The sequence below is a fragment of the Tursiops truncatus genome, chromosome 10 (genome assembly GCF_011762595.2).
Source record: "Tursiops truncatus isolate mTurTru1 chromosome 10, mTurTru1.mat.Y, whole genome shotgun sequence".
NCBI lineage: Eukaryota > Metazoa > Chordata > Mammalia > Artiodactyla > Delphinidae > Tursiops > Tursiops truncatus.
The window spans coordinates 45,345,795-45,368,298 of record NC_047043.1 but is presented as its reverse complement, the minus strand read 5'-3'; the positions used below and the strand labels follow the sequence as shown (position 1 = coordinate 45,368,298).

General features: G+C 36.2%; 1 protein-coding gene across 1 annotated transcript in view; it reads right to left on the bottom strand.

The window, feature by feature from the left end:
* Nucleotides 1-22,504, bottom strand: part of KHDRBS2 (KH RNA binding domain containing, signal transduction associated 2) — a 689,475-nt gene that overhangs the window by 361,712 nt on the left and 305,259 nt on the right. The window contains exon 4 of the mRNA XM_019931400.3: nt 8,947-9,093. Coding sequence (XP_019786959.1) covers nt 8,947-9,093 — 147 coding nt within the window. The remainder of the gene's footprint in view (nt 1-8,946; nt 9,094-22,504) is intronic.

Below are 22,504 nucleotides of genomic sequence, written 5' to 3'. Positions count from 1 at the left end.
GCCAGTGGAAAGAGCTCACCAACGTCCCCGTGGGCAAATGAAGAAAGGGTGGGGCCTGCGCAGATCCTGGTGAAATCCTTCAATGCTGGGGACAGGTGCAGTAAACTTACACATGCTCAGAGAAAGGACAAAGCTCACCTGCAGTGCTGGGAGCAGGAGGAAGGCAGACCTGCAGCCGGAGGTACTGCGAGAAAAGAAAGCACTGCATTGTGAGAAGCTGAACTGCTCCCTGAGCTCACTCGGCTCACTCATATTTGATGATCAACAACAATTCCGTAGCCTATCATCCAAATAGCCCATCAGAGGAAAGTACATGAAGTACAACTCCAACCAACCAACCGAACTAACCAGGTTATTACAGGGTGAGTTTTACAGCCCATCTTTCTCCAATTTCTTAACATCTTCCACCCCACCTGCCAAGACCATCCACAAAGTTCCAGGAGCACCAGACCCTGCGGGGTGGAGATAGTGGCAGGAGCTGAATGAGCAGCTCACAGCTCCTTCACCACCGCTACGCCCCAAACCATAAATTCAGGGATGAGGGGAGCTTTGAACTGGATTTAAACTTGAAATCATAAATTGGAACTGACTGGACTTAAAACCTACATTGTGTAAATTAAGACTTTTCTTAAAGGAGAATGAGCATAAAGCTAAGTGATTTGCTCAAACTGTTGGTAATGAATAAGGGAGAAGGACAGTGGTTATAAAAAAATAAAACCAATTCCAGTGTACTATACTGAGCACAGACTATCTAGTAAGCCATTTGTAATTGTATTTTAAGGAATTGTATATGCATCCTTACATACACTACGTAGTGAGATTGGGTAGAATAGGCAGAGAAAGGGACAAAAGCAAGAATTAGAGATGAAATAGAAGATACATTTCTTGGGGGAATGAGGACTCTTCCAAGTTCCTTGGATATCTAAGTTGAATACTGTCTTGAGGAATCAAACATTTTCCATTGTAGCTTGCTGAAAGAAGCTTCAGAACAGCAAAATGAGATCAGTTAATCAAGGAAGGGCAATTCAAAATAAGCTTACATTGTATCTTGTGGAGCTGCAAGATAAGCTCTTTAAAAAGTAAGACCTAATTGCAAAAACAGAAGTTGAAGGCACATTTCAGGAATACATAATTTTGCAAAAATAATCAGTTTTAAAATATAGTATTCTCTATAAGTTTTTCTTGTTGCGTGAAAATATATGTTTTCAATATGAAATAGTGGGTCATCAACACTGTCAAGAAGCTAATCAAAACACTCTCTTTCTCTGCCCCCCACCACCTTCTCTCTTTTCACTTTCTGTCTCAATGAATAACTCACCATTGTCTGTATGGCAGTAGTCTTTGTCAACAGTTGATTTTTCTTGACTCTAGAAATAACACTTTCTGTTTGATCAGTGTTGCCTGATCTACCATCACTATTGTCCATACTGTCCTCATTCTCCAATCTGGTTTTCCATTTCCAACTCTCTCTGCAATATTTCTCCATAATATTTATCTTTTAAGTCTTGAAAACAGTTTTCTCATTCTTAAATTCTACAAGGGCAGTGGCTGATGTAATACAAATTGCTAGAATTGTGCTTGGCATACATTTGATGCTCAGAAATATTCCTTGAATTTAAACAAACTGTTTGCCTTGTACCATTTATGTTACTTATTTAAACAAACCTTTCATCTTTCATTAATTAACGCCATTTATTTTACTTATTTGAATGATTTACTCAGTTAAAATTTATATATTTTGTTTAACAGATTCTGATTATTGAGCTGTTTTTCTGCCTTGTTCCCTTCCTTTGGACCAAATTCTTCAGTAATCATGAGACATTTTGTCCATCTATAAAAGTATTTTCAGGGTCAGTGTTGGCATTTGTTTATTATGTACCTATGCATTTGGCAGGATTAGCATTCGGTAAAGTTTTGAATATAATATACATTCTATTGATCCTCTAAGACTTTCCTTAACACTAAAATCCTATAAAATTAAGAGGTGAGATTCTCCCCTTGGAGATCAAACCTGTATTCTTAGGAGCTACAATCTGTAACAACACAGATAACTTTTTAGGAATGCTGCTAAGCCTTCATGTTAATGACTACATATGGGATTGCAAAAGCAGTTCTTTTGATTATAACATCAGTTAGTGTGGAAGAAGTAACTCATCAAAATGAAATCAAGGTGCTAGTAGAGATGGGAGAATGATGCTCAGCATCTAAAAAGCAATCAAGGCTCATGGAGAGTAGCCTTAGAGAATTCAGAACAGTGGCATCAAATGAGACCAGAGATAATTAATGATAAATTGTTTCTTAAATAGAAAGCAGATGATCACATCCTGACCCTAGATTCATAAAGTGAACTTTTGATTATCTGTACTGGAGAGGAGTAAGACAACACTTGTATTAGGGTTTGTAGAAAAATCACACTCACAGAATCCACTGCTTCTTTCTTCTGTCTTTCAGGTTATGTCAATCAATTAGCAATGGTAAAGTGGCCTTGGGTGTCAATAATAATAATAATGTCATATTATTATTAATTATATAATTATTATTATTAGTTCTATTCTAAGAACTAGTAATAATTTTAATTCTTTTAAAGTCATTGGCCTATATTATCTACTACAACTTATCAGATAAGAATACTCAATATTAGATGATTATAAAATTCTGCAAGTATAATCAGAATATGATCATAGTGCTATAGCAATACAGGAAACATTTCTGTGCAAGTAATAATTACACGGATGCATGGCTTGTGCTTAGTGCTCTTAGCTACCACACTATTAGACTATAGTTAATTATGGGAAAGAAAAGGGAATTCACTGGTTTTGAAGATAGAAATCCGAGGAAACTCTTGACAACATTTTAACAACCACCACAACAATGAAGGAATGACATCCAGGTTCTGTTTCCCCCTCTGCATTGGATGTTATTGTTTTACTCTGTACCTGATCACTCTCTGGCCTGCCGGATGTTGTTGCCTTACATTGTGAACGCCTGCCATCCCCAGACAAAATGTATCTGCCATGCCCCAACTTGTGGTCTTTTTAAAAAAAATTTTTTTAAAATATTTATTTATTTATTTTTGGCTGCGTTGGCTCTTCACTGCTGCGTGCGGGCTTTCTCTAGCTACCACGAGTGGGGGCTACTTTTCATAGCAGTGCACGGGCTTCTCACTGTGGTGGCTTCTCTCGTTTCAGAGCATGGGCTCTAGGCGCACGGGCTCAGTAGTCGTGGCACGCGTAACTTGTGGTCTTGACACTTATCAATATTGCTTTTGCTGGCTGGTGGGTTTTTATTTAATACATTGTTTTCCTTATATTCTTTTCACCTGCATAAAAGCCTCCGACCAAATTTTCACTTTTTAATCAAATCATAGCATGAATTTCTATACATTTATATTACATCTATTTCTAGACATTATGTTTATAATCTTCTAAAACATTATAAATTTTTTTTTCAGTGCATGAATGTCTAGATCTTCTTCCATCTCCAAGACTGAAAATACCCTGCTTTTCTTTTTTATTTTCTTTATATCTACTTACTTTCCTGTATAATTACAGTTAGCAGCCTGTGTCATTTTCCCATTTCAAAGCTAGGATTACAGTCTTTGAACAGTCTTTGAAGAACAGAAAGCAAGAATGTCCTCTATTTGCTTTTACCATAAGGGGGAAAAGAGTTTTACTTTTCCTCTGTAGTCACACTCTTGGTAGGTTTCCTATATAGGTTTCTAATATTTCAAACTTGAAATTATATAATATGCCCTAATTGGCCCATTTCAAGAATCACATCTTTGTCCAAGATATTTATCGAATCTGATGCAGGAGAGAAATAACCTGGAATGAACCATTATTTTCCGTGCTGAATTGACTTAAAGTCATGTACGTGAGACTGATAGGACTAACAAAGGACACAGACACTGACACACACACACACACACACACACACAGATATAAAACTACATAAGTATAAAAGTTATATGTATGTGTGTGTGTGTGTGTGTGTGCGTGTGTGTGTGTGAGTATTCACGGCACTTTTGGTGTTACTATAATTGACATAAAAATGCTTCAAACAGCATGTTTTCCTTTCTGGCATTTAGGAGGAACTAAACATGGGAGGTTGGGACTGTCCCTCTGGATTTGCTAGTTTTCTATAGGACAGTGTTTTTGCTGAGATCTGATACACGCACACACACACACACACACACATCTTTTCTTTAAATGGTACAGACCTTTAGTGACGATCATCAGAGACAACTCAGGCAGGACAAATACTACTTTTCACGTTCAATAGACTCTGATAATCCCACAGTGCTGGGTCACATGCCCCCCTGGGAAAGTCTGAGGCCATCCGTGACAGAGTTGGTAGAAATGAGTGCTGTGATCTCTTAATTCTGTCAGTAACTAACTCTTAAGGAGGTAACAAAGTAATCTATTTGTTATTGTGACCTAAATCTAATTTCTTGTTTGTGTGGAAACTCCTCTTTTCATCTTTTTTTACTAAAGGATGTATAAATTCACATTCAATGGGCAGAATTTTGCTGAAGGCTTCATAAGTCCTGATTATGAGATAGTGTATTTTGTTTTAATCATGAGTTAATCATTGAGCATTAGTAAAACTTACTAATTCAACTTAATTGCTGGTGAGAGTCAGCCAATTTAGGAAAATTAAATATAGCCATTATTTTAAGGTAATCTGCTGACTAGGGTTGGAAAAAAGGAAGCTATATTTGGGGATACCAGGGAGTCCCATACACAAACTATGATGTATTAATAAATGTCGCCCCTAACATTGTGCAAGGCACAGTCTGCACAGCCTTCTGTGGCAGTCCTAGTGCTTGAACTATAAAAAAAAGACGTGTTACAAAATATAATAATGACAATGCTTGTTTACCTTTACAGCTTATAAAGGGAAGAGAAGGGCATTCACATTATTAATTTAGAGTTTTATAGCCCTTTTGTTGTTATTTGTCAAATAATTTATTTGACACTCCTAATCAGTATTTGCAAGACAAATTAGCTAATATAAGGAAAACTTTAATATAGCACCTTCTTAAAGCATTTAAGATTTAAAATTAGCAGCATTCACCAACAACCCCATTACTGGGTGTATACCCTGAGAAAACCATAATTCAAAAAGAGTCATGTACCACAATGTTCATTGCTTCTCTATTTACAATACCCAGGACATGGAAGCAACCTAAGTATCCATCGACAGGTGAATGGATAAAGAAGATGTGGCACATATATACAATGGAATATTACTCAGCCATAAAAAGAAATGAAATTGAGACATTTGTAGTGAGGTGGAAGGACCCAGAGTCTGTCATACAGAGTAAAGTAAGTCAGAAAGAGTAAAACAAATACCGTATGCTAACACATATACATGGAATCTAAAAGAAGAAAAAAGGTTCAAGAGCAGGACAGGAATAAAGATGCAGACGTAGAGAATGGACTTGAGGACACAGGGAGGGGGAAGGGTAAGCTGGGACGAAGTGAGAGAGTGGCATGGACATATATACACTACCAAATGTAAAATAGATAGCTAGTGGGAAGCAGCCACATAGCACAGGGAGATCAGCTTGGTGCTTTGTGACCACCTAGAGGGGTGGGATAGGGAGGGTGGGAGGGAGACACAAGAAAGAGGAGATATGGGGATATATGTATATGTATAGCTGATTCACTTTGTTATAAAGCAGAAACTAACACACAATTGTAAAGCAATTATACTCCAATAAAGATGTTTAAATTAAATTAAATTAAATTAAATTAGCAGGGTTCAAGTTATTGATATTTTATTGACCTGCCACTCTCCTTGTTTTGATAGGACTGAATGGAAACCACCAAGCTGGAAATTTCTCCCATGGCAATAATCATTCATTTGTCTTAACATATCACTTAAAGTACTAAAACTGTATTGTTTTCCAACATCTGACATCATTCAGACGTTACATGAGGAGTTGTACATTCTACAGTCGGGAGTCTTAGACGATCACAGCCCGTTGTAGGAGAAGTTGGGTAGATGGTGGATAGCATAGAGGAAGATGAAAGTTCTAACCATGGAAAGACGCTTCATTGTGTAGAGGAATTAGATGTCAGTGGACCTCCGTACTATTTGACATTAGCTTTCTATGTTGTTCTAGTTTGCCTCTTACTGGGTATAATTCTTCACCTGTAATGTTTGTAAATATTAATATCCTGATATGTGAGTATTTCTATGGACTTTAATATAAATGTCAAAATAAACCTGAATTACCAAGTGATTTCATATAAAAGAAAAAGAACTGACAGTTAATTTTTGCCCCTTGTGGTTCTGGTGATGAATGAAGCTGCCATCCTTTGCTTGGTGCTGAGGCCAGCAAAGCAAATGGGAAAAATTTACCAAGTAGAACGGCTTTCATTGACTGTAAAATTTACTAATTCAACAATGAGAGTTATCAGAGTATTTATTTTTTAAAAGCTTATTCATTCATAGAAAAAAATATTTATTAAGTGCTTCCTATGTGCTTGGCTATGTTCAAGGTGGGAGAATAAAGCAGTGAAATGATACAATAATCCATGTCCTCATGACACATATTTTACAGGAAAACCAACAATAAATAAGTAAAAAAAAAATATATATATATAGTACATATGAAGCTGTTAAGAGCTATGAGGAAAATAAATAAGTGAAGAGGGTCAGGGCATGATGGGACAGTGAATCACAGTGTTAAATCGGGTGTCTGGTGGTATCGTGGACAAAATATAATAGGGCTGTACAAATATAAGGATGTTACTTTAGACTGTGTAGTGAGGGAAGAATTTCCTGCAATGCTACCATGTGAGTTGAGACCTGAATGACAAGGAGATGGCTGTGTCAATATTTTTGAGAAGAATCTTCAAAGGCCCTTAGTGAAGAGGGAGCCTGAGGTGTTTGATGCACAGTGAGGAGCTGTTGGACAGACAGAGATAAAACCGAGAGGCAGCAGGAACAGGTCACACTGGCCAAAGGAAGGTTTTCCATTTTCCATCTCCATCTATATCTGTTTAGGGAGAGCATCTTGATTGTAGGGTACTATTCCCCAGACCACACGCAGATGAGGTTTTAATGCCCTGCATCATCCCCAGACACTCCCTCAGTCAGTCTATCAAACAAATACTTATTGTGCCAGGTATGACTCTAAATGATGGGAATATGAGAGACACTGCCAGCCCTACCCTCATAGAGCATATATTTCAGTGGAGAAGATATAAATGAAATGATTACAAGTATCAAGGGGTCTAAGAAGTAAGCAAGATGTATTACTGGTATTTATAATAAAATAGGGTTAACCTAGCGTACAGCCTAGGTCTAAAATCTATGTAGTAATGAGATAATATTTCATTTTATGTATTTCACCTCAAAAAGTCATTCCAAGATTTTATCTACTATAATAATAAGATAGATTTAAAACACCAATTTACTTATACATAATATATATAATAAAAAATATATATAGTGCTTTATAATTTTCTATGTCCTTTCATATGCATTACCCCATTTAATATTCACAATACTTATGACAGATGTCAGTCTATTATTATTACCTTCTTTTTAAAGATGAATAAGCTAAAGTTCTGAGAATTTAACTGACTTGTCTACAGTCACAAAATGAGTTAGTAATGTAGGCAGTCCTAGCCTTTTTCTAGATCACCTAGATCACCAGAGGTCTGGTCTGAGCTAAATATAGTAAAACTGTTTACCCAACAGAACCAGGCATTTAGTTCAGAAGTAAAAGGAAGAGAGAACATAGCATTCTCATTCTTAAGAAACATGGGATCTATTTAGGGAAGTGTTCAGATAAGTACCAGATAATAAATTGTGCAGAAATTCTGTGTGCATATAAAGTTATGGAATAATCAGAGTGGTATGGGATTATTCTATAACCTTGTCTTGACAGGAATTTTAAAACTGGGCATATAAATAGATTATGTGGTTAGATTTTGACGCTTTTCCATTATGAAATTCTCTGTTTTTTCCCCCATTATCAAAATCACTGCCAATCAATGAATCTTACCCACCATTTCCTCTGAGTTTATTGCTTAGTTTAGAAATCTACAGTGTTTCTTCATTGCACAGATTAATCTTAGCTATTCTCTCTTTCTCTGTCCACTGAAGACTCCTGCCAGGGCAATCCAGAAAACTTAACTCAGCATTCTCTTCTAATTATCTTATTCCCAGCTCCAAGCCTAATGCCAAGATTTTTATTCAAACAACCTCCTCCTGGAATGCTAAATTGTCGACCTTTAGGAAAGCTTCATTCATTTAACCTTCCTCTATTTCTTAGAAAATCAGTAGAGAATTCTATTCAGTATGCAACCCTGAATTTGCTCCCTTACTCTATGAACATTCTCTGTTTCCTTCATATAGTGCAATAAGTTTATTTTTCCAATTTTTGTGTAATGTCAACAAATGTCTAGTTTTATTAGTATTGATTATTTTACATTATGTTTTATAATGAGCCAGCACCTGACATACTATTGCATAAGATACATTTGATATTTTCAAACACTATTGTTGTCTTGTTACACATATTATGTTTAATCTTTTTCCCCTTCCACTCTACCTGAAGATATTCTCTACTAATTAAAAATTATGGACAATACATGTCAACTACTAAGTAATTAAGACACAAGAGAAAAGTATACAACTTCAGTTACGTATTTGTGTTTATGTGTTAACTGTCTTATTCTTCATGGCTACAAATGGGTGTGTGGCATGCAGTGTACTGAAGACAAATGCTGCTTCCAAACCACCATTATGTGGCACCAGGTCCTGTGCTAAGTGTTTTTGTATTCTTTTTAATTTTAATCTTCATGTCAACTCTACAGATAATTAGTCTGCAATACGTTTCTTTTCTAAAAAGTCAGTGAAAATCAAAGGCACATTTTTTAATAGAAACTGATGAGAAACATCTTTGTAAAAATGAAAAGCACTTACGGGAACCAGAAATTTTTTAATCTCTTCCAATGCATGACTCATACGTGAATAAGCTTCCCCAGGTGGAGCAAACACTTCAATTAATACATGAAGTTCATCACTCAAGTGTGCATATTTGGCTTCCCCACTCTTCCTTAGTTCTTCTTCCTGTGAAAAAGGTTATTTTTAGAAATACAAATCCACTCATTTTGCATTGATTTAACATTTACTGAGAAGATGACAGAGGGCATAATCTAAGCAAATTTTCCCTTAGTAGAAACTCTTTGAGAAATAAAAATCTGGTACAAGCCATTTTTGAGTGTTTGAATGATTCTTTAAAAAAAAAAATCTGGCATTTGTTTTTCTCTTTCTGACTTACTTCACTCTGTATGACAGACTCTGGGTCCATCCACCTCACTACAAATAACTCAATTTTGTTACTTTTTACGGCTGAGTAATATTCCATTGTAACAAATACCATATGCTAACACATATATATGGAATCTAAAAAAAAAAAAAAGGTTCTGATGAACGTAGGGGCAGGACAGGAATAAAGACACAGACGCAGAGAATGGACTTGAGGACACAGGTAGGGGGCAGTGTAAGCTGGGACGAAATGAGAGAGTAGCATTGACATATATACACTACCAAACGTAAAATAGATAGCTAGTGGGAAGCAATTGCATAGCACAGGGAGATCAGCTCAGTGCTTTGTGACCACCTAGAGGTGGGGATATGGGGATATAAGTATATGTATAGCTGATTCACTTTGTTATACAGCAGAAACTAACACACCATTGTAAAGCAATTATACTCCAATAAAGATGTTAAAAAAAAATCTGGCATGATTATCATCTACACCACATTTTAATCAGTTAAATAAAAATGCTAAATCCCTGAAAAGAAGTGACAGAAATGCCATTAACTCCTCAGTGGACTCCACTGGAAGGAAAGGATTGTTTTTGTGCCTGACAAGTAATCGTTTGCAGATAATAAAACCAAGATGACCATTGCTCTTTAAGAGAACCAGGATTTTCTAGATACTTTTTGAGAAGTGGTGAAAATGTTACTCATTCTCCATGAAAGTGAGCAAAACCGAGACTTCTCTCTCAGCCTCATGCCTGCAGGTGTAGGTCATCATTTGGCTCCTACTCACCACTTCGCTACCTTGGCCGCCTCACTTTGGTCAGTATAGAGGAGTATATTAAAGGGATGGCTGTTAAGCATTATGTTGGCCTTGATTCTGCGTGAGCTACATACCCTCAGATATTTTGTTAGTACTGCACCCAAGTCATTACTGGGGCCTGATTAATTCAGTTCAGATGCTGAGCAGATCAGCGTCTGATCCAGGTACTTTGCTCACGTGTGTTAGGTGTTTTACAGACACCTCCAATCTCACAATAACCTTGCACAGTATTCACATAATTCAGATTAGGAAATTGAGTTTAAAGGACTTTAAGTAACCTCAAGTTGGGATTCAAACCCAGCTCATTTTGCAACCAGATTTGCATTTGGATTTCAAGGAAGCAAAATTTAGTTAAAAATTAACATAAATAATATTAATTATATTTTACCTTTCTTGAATCTCCTCCCCCCAAACTAGCAATTGTTTCACTAAATTTCAAAGGATAAAAATTTTTAAAGTAATTTTTAGTTTTATGTGTGGATGAAATTGGAAGTGTAACATGAATACACCTAAACTGGATAAACAAAAGCAAATTTGCTATCTATTTCGTATGAGGTAACTGTATTACACATGTTAAAGTGTTTATCTGATTAGAAATGCCCATCATTTCAACACATGGAGGATCCATAACAGAGATGGAAAGGCCTGCTTGTTTTCCTGTGCCTCCCACACCTACTCAAATCTCTCACAGCAATACTTGTCAGCCCGGGAATACACTCTTACTTTCCTAGGCATACATTCTCTATCTAACTAGAGTTTTTACTTTTATTAAAAAGGTTTCTCTTAATGTCCAATTCTGACACTTCTCAATACTTCCTCAGCTGGTTTTCTGCTGGTTATTATGGGCTACTTACTAGCCAAATTTAATAAGGTCTGCCACTGGAGGTGTGGCATTGAGATCAGAATTATAACACTTGACTTCAGACTCTCAAAATAAGCCAGATGAGCTATCTTTGCAGTAGAACCAATAGGCTGTTGTTCATGAAAAATGCAGCTTTCTATTTAAAAACACATTTTCCTTTTTCCCAACATCCACCCTCCCCCAATCAAACTTTATATAAGCGTATGAGGAAACTGAAGTCTTCGGAGATTAATCAACTTCTTCAAGGTCAAGAGTGAGTCAGGACTGGAGCCAGGACTCAGTGCAGTAGGGGACAGCTCTGATAAAGACTTCAGAGAACCAAAGTTACCACAGCGGAACCTCCCATGAGCTACTGCTGGTTATTTTCAAAACCAGACTCATACCTTCAAAGGTGCTATATTTGCCCTTGCTCCTGGGGATGACTTCTGACAAAGCAAAATTTCCCAAGCTTTAGTTTCTTCATATGTGAAGTTAAGATAATAGTATGTACCTCAAAGAATTTTGTGAGTTTTGAGAAAATTGAAGAATATTTTGTATACTAAAAAATGCCATATGAATTTAATATAATAATGATAATAAATATTTCCAATTTCTCAAGTAGTATTTTAAAATAATGTTTGTTTTTTTCAACAGGGACCAAAATAAATGTGTTTCAAACAAGAAGAAGAGTTATTTCTCTTTAATGCAAGAGTCTGCGGCTACAGGCAGCTGGAGGAGCAGGTGGTCTTTCTCCGCACCCTTCTCCAGCCCCTAAGATGTTCCTCTCATATGTGTTGATGAAGGAGGCTGTCTATCACAACTTCTGGATTCCACTCTGTGGAAAAAAGAAAGCGTGGACAGCAAAAAGCTTCCTTTCAAGGACATGTACCAGAGGCTTCATATATCAACTCTGCTGACGTGTCTTTGGCAAGAGCGTGGTCACATGGTGGCCCTGGATGCAATGGAGGCTCTGTATGTGGATTCGGACCGAGCAGCTGTGAGGCCACCTAAAATGCGAGGGCTTCGTTTATGACAGAAAACAGTGAGAATGGATACTGCTTGATTATGAGCTGTCTTTGCCATTCAGTCCTCATTCAGGGTGAGTTAAAATGACACTTGATTATTATATCTAATTTTGATGAATACCTAGCCAGAGTCTGCCAGAGTGTTCAGATTTTATTTTCAAAAACAATACTTTACACCCTGGTTGGATTTATAATATAAAGCTCCAAGTTTCATTTGAATATAAGCAGACATCACAGCCATCCTGAAAAGCACAAGGGCCTGGACACCAGTAAATATATTTATAGTAATTTAATACAGTCTCTTGAGGTATTTCTTGAACAAGAGTTCCAAATATATTATTGGGAAAATGTTTATCTTTGTAATAAATGCATTACCTAGTAAGTCAATTATGAACTGGGTGGTAGTGTTTTCATGTTTCTGCCCCATCATATCTTGCATGTTTTGTAACAAAGATCATAGTGCCCTGGAAGCTTACACTAGTTAGAACAGGCACACAATAGCAAGAAGAGTAAAGAAAAAGATTAAGAAATTTAGAAATGCTAGAAAAATCTTAGGTGTAAACTGAAATGAATCATTCCAAAGTTAACACTAGGAACATTGGATCTCCATCTAATAAAGACATGGAAAATGGAAGAGAGAATAAATCAAAAGAATATGAGATGCACACACCAGAAGGTGAATTTACTTGACGTGATTCAAAATTCCATTTTAAAAGACTGGACACTCAGTCGATATTATTTAGTCTTCCATGTATAAAGGCATATGTATTCCACTGAGGACATTTACTTTAGCCACTGACCTTCAGAGGATAATTCATGGTGTTTAACTATTACAAAGGAATCACAAGCTAATTATTTTAAGTAAAATTATTAGTTGCTAAATATTAGAAATTGTTTACACAAGGTCATTAGGGAATAACAAATCCGGTGTTACATATCCCCAAATACTCTAACCCACACTAACCTTAAGGTAAACTATAAGTAAAACATATCAGTTTTTATCAGTTATCTTTTAGAGAATAGCACGGCACTAAAGAGAGTCTAATTTAAATTGCATTCATGTATTTAATTGTTAAAAGGATTTTAAAGGAAGCTTTCTCTTAGGAATTATCATTTGTATTTTGTCTTCTACAAAAGAATGTTTCTAACCCAGAAATAATTTGACAGCTGGGGAAATTTCCTCTTAATTCAAAATAGCATGTTCAATGGAGAAAACTTCAAAAAAAATCTCAACAATTACAAATGTATTTTTTTACTCAACAATCATACAATTCAAGATATACTGTTAACATTTTCAGTATATTTTCTTCAAGTCATTTTTTAAAACAACACCAGTAATGGAATAGATGTCATAATTTTGGTATTACTTCTTAGGTTATTAGGTATGCAGAGTACTTTCCATGGATTATCTAATTTTATCTGCAAAATTATATGCTAGATAATATTGTTCCCCTAATTTTACTGATGAGGGGACTATGGCACAGAGAGAGAAACTTATCCAGAGTTATACAGACTATGAATCAGAGAATAGGATCCAGTTAATCTCATAACAAAGGTCAAATTCTTAATCAGTATAGGTGTATTGCCGGTACACATACTTAAGTGTAAGTAAACATTTTATACATCCATATACCATGGATATCTCTAGTTTCTAAAAGACACTACACTTTCCTGGTATCCAGTTCTATGTAGCACTGTGCCCTGCACTGTGCCCTAGAGCAGGTTACAGGTCTTGATCCACCAAGCACTTATGCTGTGAATTTCCTTTCCCTCCCCCAAAGATTCTGCTTCCTTGGTAACTGTGTTATCAGTGCTGGGCGAAACTATTATTTTCAAGGTTCTCACTCAACTCCTATTTTATGAAGAGCTTACCTAAAAATGCTAGTGATCTCACATCACTAACTCTGTGTCTGTAATTCCCTAACTCTGTGTCTGTAACTGCCAGTTCCAAAGAAGGCATTCATCCAAAGTTTTTAAGGTTGAGCTCAGATTAGTTTACACAATTCTCATGGATATTGATATTGTATCCCTAAAACAGATGTGCTTCAGGACAGGTCATTTTTTATTTTCTTGAACAGTTTGCCCAACAGCAAGGGCAGGATGGTTAGGACCCGCCACCCCCAATTCTATTCTGGGGTAGACACTCAAGTCAGCTCACAACTAGGTAGTTTATCTTAGTTCAGATGATTCAAGACAACTTCCCCAAAATAGGACACAGGATTACATGTCCTCTTGTGCTTTGGTGAAGCCATTTGGTTCCTGGATTTGCCAACTGCAAATTTTAACATAAAACTCAAAATTTCTTAAAACATCCTATAAGATCCACTCTAAAAATAATTTATGGGTGACACTGACTTCATTTAAAATATCAGAGGGGCAGAAAGCAAAGAGTTCACATTGTATCATTGTAATGATAATCTCGTTACAGACAGCTCAAAAAAAATCCTCCTTCTCTTCTCCCCAAGCCCTTCCCTGCTTCATTACACAATTTTAATTTTTTCTCTTCTGTCTCTAATTTTTGTTATTACTCTGTCCTCCCACCTGGAATTTCCTAGGGAATTTCAAGTTATTTTCACCTCTATTAAACAGAGTAATTTAGTTACTGAGTGCTAATTCCCAAGCTTATATGTCCAGCTCATTATGGAGCTCAATGAAATAAAGGGGACGACAGTTATTTGGCCCTACTATCCTTAGAAGTCTCAGTGGTGATCATTATTTGTTACTTGGAATGACCCTTTAAAATCACATAAACACACACACAAATAGAGTGCTGTTTAAAGTGGGATTTTAGTGAAAGAAAATGTTTACATTTTGTCCAATTAAGAAAAACAGTCACCTGCTTTGGGTAATTTTTTTAGAATATGCTATAAATTGTTCATAATTTGATGTAGACGATGTATTCCTCCTTTGTGCTACTTCAGATTTTGTTTTGTCCTTCCATAGTCTCCTGAAAGTCACCAACACCAACAGCAGAGAGAACACCTAAGTAACTGAGTTGATGTCCTACTCACCATTTCTTTAATTGAAGTATAGTTGATTGAAAATATTATATTTTCAGGTGTACAATATAGTGATTTAATATTTTTATAGGTTATACTCCATTTAAAGTTATTACAAAATAATAGTTATATTTCCCTGTTCTGTACCATATATCCTTATTGCTTATTTATTTTATACATAGTAGTTTGTGTCTCTTTATCCCATACCCCTATCTCACCCCTGTCCCTGTCCCTTCTCCCAGTTGTAGCCACTAGTTTATTCTCTATATCTGTATGTTTCTGTTTTGTTATATACATTCGTATCTACATTCATGTGTTTCATTTTTTAGGTTCCACATATAAGTGATATGAGTATTTGGCTTTCTCTGCCTGACTTATTTCACTAAGCATGGTACTCTCTAGGGTCATCCACAGTGTTGTAAAAGGCAATTTCATTATTTTTATGGCCATGTAATATTCCATTATATATACCACATCTTCTTTATCCATTCATCTGTTGATGGACACTTAGGTTGCTTCCATGTCTTGGCTATTGTAAATAATGCTGCTATGAACACTGGGGTACATGTATCTTTTCTAATTAGTGTTTTCACTTTCTTTTGATATATACCCAGGAGTGGAATTGCTGGATCATATGGTAGTTTTATTTTTAAGTTTCTGAGGAAATTTCATACTGTTTTCCATAGCGGCTGCACCAATTTATAGTCATACCGACAGTGTACAAGAGTTCTACTTTGTCATCTTCACCAACATTAGTTATTTGTTGACTTTTTGATGATAGCCATTCTGACAGGTGTGAAGTGATATCTCACTGTATTTTTTTTTTTTTTTTTTTTTTTGCGGTACGCGGGCCTCTCACTCTTGTGGCCTCTCCCGTTGTGGAGCACAGGCTCCGGACGCGCATGCTCAGCGGCCATGGCTCAGGGGCTCAGCCGCTCCACAGCATGTGGGATCTTCCCAGACCGGGGCACGAACCTGTGTCCCCTGCATCAGCAGGTGGACTCTCAACCACTGCGCCACCAGGGAAGCCCTCATTGTGGTTTTGATTTGAATTTCTCTGATGATTGGTGATATTGAGCATTTTTTCATGTGCCTATAGGCCATCTGTATATCTTCTTTGGAAAAGTGTCTATTCAGATCTTCTGCTATTTTTAATTGAGTTCTTTGGGGATTTTTTTTATATTGAGTTGTGTGAACTGGTTATAAATTTTGGATATTAACCCCTTATCCGTCATATCATTTGCAAATGTTTTCTCCCATTTAGTAGATTGTCTTTTCAATTGACAGTGGTTTCCTTTGCTGTACAAAAGTTTTAAGTTTGATTAGGTCCCATTTGTTTCTTTTTACTTTTATTTCTTTTGCCTTAGGAGACAGCTCCAAAATCTATTGCTACAATTTATGTCAAAGAGTGTTCTGCCTATGTTCTCTTCTGGGAGTTTTATGGTTTCTGATATTATATTTAGGTTTTTAGTCCATTTTGAGTTTATTTTTGTATATGGTGTGAGGAATTGTCCTAATTTCAATTTTTATATGAAGCTGTCCAGTTTTCCTGGCATCACTTACTGAAGAGTCTGTCCTTTCTCCATTGTATATTCTGGACTCCTTTGTTGTAGATTAATAGATCATAAGTGCATCGGTTTAGTTCTGGGCTCTCTATTCTGTTCCATTGCTCTGTGTTTGGTTTTGTGCCAATACTATGTTGTTTTGATTACTATAGCTTCATAGCATAGTCTGAAGTCAGGAAACATAATACCTCTAGCTTGTTCTTTTTTCTCAAGTTTGTTATGGCAGTTTGGTTTTATGGTTCCATATAAATTTTAGGATTATTTGTTCTAGATCTGTGAAAAATGCCATGGGTATTTTGATAGGCATTTCATTAAATCTGTAGATTGCTTTGGGTTAACATGGACATTTCAACAATATTAATTCTTCTTATCCAAGAAGATGTGGTATCTTTACATTTCTTTGTATCATTTTCAAATTCCTTCATCAATATTTTATAATTTTCAGAGTACAGGTATTTCACCTTTTTCGTTAAGTATATTCTCAGGTATTTTACTCTTTTTAGTGTGACTGTAAATCGGACTGTTTCTTTAATTTCTCTTTCTGAGAGTTCATTTTTAGTGTACAAAAAAGCAACAGATGTGTATGTCAATATTTTATCCTGCAACCTTACAGAATTCATTTATTAGATCTAATAGTTTTTTGGTGGAGACTTTAGAGTTTTCTAAATATAGCATCATGTCATCTGCAAATAGTGACATTTTTACTTCTTCCCTTCCAATCTGAATGCCTCTTATTTCTTTTTCTTGTCTGACTGCTGTGATTAGAATTCCAATGCTATGTTAAATACAATTGGTGAAAGTGGGCCACTCTCATCACTTGTTCCTTGTCTTGTTCCTTGTCTTGTGCCTGATTTTAGAGGAAAAGTTTTCAGCTTTTCACCATTGAGTGTGATGTTAGCTATGGGTTTGTTAAAAATGGTTTTTATTATGTTGAGATATGTTCACTCTATACCAACTTTGTTTACAGATTTTAACATGATTAGATGTTGAATTTTGTTAAATGCATTTTTTTGTGTCTACTGAGATGATGTGAATTTTATCCTTCCTTTCGTTTATGTGGTGTATCACACTGATTGATTTGTAAATAATGAACCATCCTTGTATCCCTGGAATAAATCCCACATGATTATGGTGTATGATCCTTTTTATATAGTGTTGGAGTTGTGTTGCTAATATTTTGTTGAGGATTTTTGCTTTTATATTCATCAGAGATACTGGCTTGTAATTTTCTTTAATTTTTGTAGTGTATCTGGTTTGGGTATCAGGGTAATGGTGGCCTTGTAGAATGAATTTGGGAGTGCTCCATCTTCTTCAGTTTTTTGGAATAGTTTGAGAAAGATAGATATTAGCTCTTATTTATATGTTTGGTAGAATTCCCCTGTGAAGCTATCAGTCCTGGGCTTTTGTTTGCTGGAATTTTTTTAATTTCAAAATCAATTTCACTACTAAGTGACTGTTTTGTTCAGCTTGTCTATTATTTCTTCCTGATTCAGTCTTGGAAGGTTGTATGTGTCTAGAAATGTGTCCATTTCTTCTATGTTGTCCAATTTGTTGGCATATAACTGTTTGCAGTATTCTCTTATGATTTTTTTTTGTATCTCTATGGTATCAGTTGTTATTTCTCCTCTTTCATACTTTGTTTATTTGAGTCCTCTCTCTTCTTCTTGGTGAGACTGGCTAGAGGTTTATAAATTGTTTATCTTTTCAAAGAAACAGCTCTTGGTTTCACTAATATTTTTTATTGTTTTTTAGTCTCCATTTTAATGATTTTCTCTCTGATCTTTATTTTTTCTTTCCTTCTGCTGATTTGGGGCTTTTTTGTTGTTGTTGTTCTTTTACTAATCCGTTTAAGGAAGTTTAGGTTGTTTATTTCAGATTTTTCTTGTTTCTTGAGGTAAGCCTGTATCTCTATGAATGTCCCTCTTAGAACTGCTTTTGTTGTATCCCATAGATTTTGGAAAGTTGTGTTTCCATTTGCATTTGTCTCCAGGTATTTTCTGATTATCACTTTAATTTCTTCATTGACCCACTGGTTTTTAGTAGCATGTTGTTTAGTCTCTTTGTGTTTGTGCTTTTCCCATTTTTCTTCCAATAATTGATCTCTAATTTCATACCATTGTGGTAAAAAAATAAAAAGGCTTTATATAATTTCTATCTTCTTAAATTTGTTGAGACTCACTTTTTGGCCTAGCATGTGATCTATACTGGAGAGTGTTCCACGTGCACTTGAAAAGAATGTATATTCTGCTGTTTTTGGATGGAATGTCCTTTAGGTATCTATTAAGTCCAACTGGTTTGTTGTGTTATTTAACACCACTGTTGCCTTATTAATTTTATGGCTAGATGATCTGTACATCAATATAAGTGAGGTGATAAAGTCCCCTACTATTATTGCATTGTTGTCAATTTCTCACTTTATGTCTGTTAAAAATTGCTTTATATATTTAGGTGCTCCTGCGCATATGTGTTAATGAGTGTAATATCCTTTCCCTGTATTGATCTCTTCATCATTCTAAATATAGTGACCTTCTTTGTATTTTGTATAGACTTTGTTTTAAAGTCTCTTTTGTCTGGTATGAGTATTGCTACCTCCACTTTCTTATTGTTTCCTTTTTCATGGAATATCTTTCATGTAAACTCCCTCACTTTTAGTCAGTATGTGTCTTTAAATCTGAAATGAGTCTCTTGTAAGAAGCATGTAGATGGATTATGTTTTTTTATCCAATGAGCCACCCTATGTCTTGGTGTGGATCTGTTTGGGTTCATCTTGTTTGGAACTCTCTGTGCTTCCTGTACCTGGATATCTGTCTCCTTTAGGCTTTGGAAGTTTTCAGCCATAATTTCATTAAACACATTTTTGAACCCCTTCTCTCTTCTCTTTCTGGGACTCACATGATGCAAATGCTGGTACACATTTTATTTTCTGAAAGATCCTTTAAATTTTTTCATTTTAAAAAATTTGTCTTTTACTGTTCTGATTGGGTGATTTCCATTATTTTATATTCCAGATCACTTATGCATTCTTCTGTGTCACCTAGTCTGCTATTCATGCCTTCTTCTTTGTTTTTCATTTCAGTTGTTATATTCTTCAGTTCTGACTTGTTCTATTTTATATGTTCTAGTTCCCTGTTAAAATTCTTGCTGTGTTTATCTATTCTTTTCTTTAATTCAGTTATTATTCTTATTACTAATACTTTGAATTTTTTATCTGATAAATCTTTTATTTCTGTATCTTTAGTTATTTTTCAGGGGTTTTCTCTTGCCCTTTCAATTGAGACAAATTCCTCTGCCTTCTCATTTTGTTTATCTTTCTCTATCTCTATGAATTCAGGTGAAACAGTTACTTATTGTGGTCTTGAAGGAGTGTCCTTAAGTGAGAGTGTCCCTATACAGTCTTGTTTGTGCCCAGTGACTTTGTTAGGAGAGCTGGATTTGACATGAATACAAATCACATCTTTCCTTGAGTAGTGCTGGCAGCTATGACCTTGGTAGGAGGTGGGCCTGGAGACGGAGGGGCTAAGGCCAGAGCCAGGTGTGAACTGAGACTTCCCCTCTGCTTAGTGGCTATCTTTGCCCTATCGTGGGCATGTCCCAAGCTGCTGGAGCAGAAACCCTGAGGGTCAAGTCCAGGCCAGCTCAGTTCCCTTTAAGTGTTTGCTCTTCCCCTTCCCAGAATCAGTACCCTCACCCCAGAGGGGAACGGTGCTGAAGCAAGAGGCATTGGTGTGGGTATTCAGCAAAGGTGGGGGTACAAGGTGTGGTGGTCTGGCCACCAGAGCTCTTAACTGCCTCTGATGTACCACTTGTGCAATCTCCAGTAATGGTTGGCCCCTCCCTGCTCAGATGCTGCTTAGGGTTTGATCTGCTACAGCATCTCACGACCAAGTTTAACCTCAGTCATGACAGCCCTTGTTCCAGTGTGGAGCTGTAATGTGAAGAAAATAGTGCTGGAGCGTTCACTTGGCTCATCCTGGGGTGCACACCAGGGCAGTCATAGGAAATGATTCAAGGTTTTGATTTGCCTTCTCTGCCCTGCTTTGGGAGCAAGCAACCATTCACGTCCTCCTCATGAACAGAGTCCAGGCTTCCCTCAGCCATCCTTAGTCTCACCAGCCCTCCAATCAACCAAGGTACTTATATTCCCTGTGTCAGACTCCTGGGCTGGGATGTTATCTCCATTTTCCTCTGAGTCTCCTCCCAGTGGCACCAGTCCTGACCTGATTACTTCTTTTCCTTTCCTAGCCAATTATGTAACTATCTTTCTTACAGCCTTATTTATATACCAGTATTTATGCCAGTTTTCAGCAAGAATTGTTTCACATGTAGATATATCTTTCACGTGTTTGTCGGGGGAGGTGAGCTCTGCATCTTCTTACTCCTCCATATTGATCTGAGTTCTTTACTCATCATTTTGTAAGCACCTATGTGTTCATCTTAATGTATACATAGTAAGTGATGCTATATACATGTTCTTTTTTCTTAAATAGCTAATTACAAGAGAAGTAGTCTTTACTCTCACCCACTTAACTGACTCACTAGATTTATAAAATATTTACTCCCAGATAAATATTTAAGATAATGTCCGAGATAACCTGACTGTTATCCAGTGGTATTTGTTCCCAAGGTTGTTCATAACTGTTGTATTTGTTACTGTTATTGCACTTTATAATATTTTTTATAATTTCCCTTTAACCTTTATTTTCATTATCAAAGAACTTCCAGACCAAAAGCATGTAGGTTAAGGGAGATTTTACTGTATCATAAATTGCTTGTGTAATTACATTAATTCCTTCATTATGTTTTTTACATAATATTTTGTCCCTTGATCCATTATAGCATCATCATTCTATTTCAAAATTTATCCTTATGCATGTCTGTTTTATCATTTTCTCATCCCCCAAAATTATTTTTTATATACACGTATATCAGATAGGACATGTGGAAGATACTGAATAAACTCTTGATGAATGAATTACCCAAGGGTAAAAATCACACTGCATTTTTCTTCTATCATAGCACAATATCTTTACTCTACTGTCATGCTAAGGTTTTCTTTTAATGGTTAGCCATTAACTGTCCTGAGACCTTGGATTGGAATGAACTAATATGATTTTCTTTTTAGCTTAGGAAAAATGTCTCCAAATTATTATTACATTCACTATGTCTCATTAAATGAATAACAATGTATAGATCATATATATGAGTATTCAGTGATAATTTATTTTGTAATCAAATAATTATGCAATTGCAATTTGCACCACACCCAGTATTTGTTCTGTGATTATAAGAACAAACACAGTCTGTATAAGTAAAACAACAAAAGCTTGTAACTCAGTGCTGCTCATGAACAAGGTAGAATAAGCTACCTTTCTGACAGTGACCCATCCTATCTAGTCCCTCCTGTGGCTTGTCACCTTATTGGATAATGTGATTAGCAATTGCATAAGTTATTATTAGGCTATTTCAACTCTTTGCACCCAGGACTCAACCTTAGCAACCTTTAAAGTGGAGTCCAGACAACAACTGCCACCATCTTAGAGACTGGGATATATTTTTGTATTACTCTCTATGTATAGGGAAAAATATTTCAAATATCCTATGAACAAATACCACCCAGTACTTTTCTGTACATACCCTTCTGTAGCCCTGGGCCCAGGAAAACACCTTGGACCAGGTTGTAGAACATGCTGAGTGTAATGGCTCTTCTAGTCATGGCTCCACTCCTAACTGCAAACTCAGCAGTTTGCTCCTGTGGCCCCAGTTTCTTCGGGGTCTCATGGACCACCTTGGACCTCTCCCACCTCATTCAACCACATCAGCTCAACTTAGACCTGTTTATGTTTATTACAGAAATTACAGATATAAGAATGTTCCACAACCTTGCCAAACCAAAAACAACAGAGGGCATTAGATGTAATGCCACATGAGGTTTCTCATGGCTTTAAAATGTCACGTGACTTCCT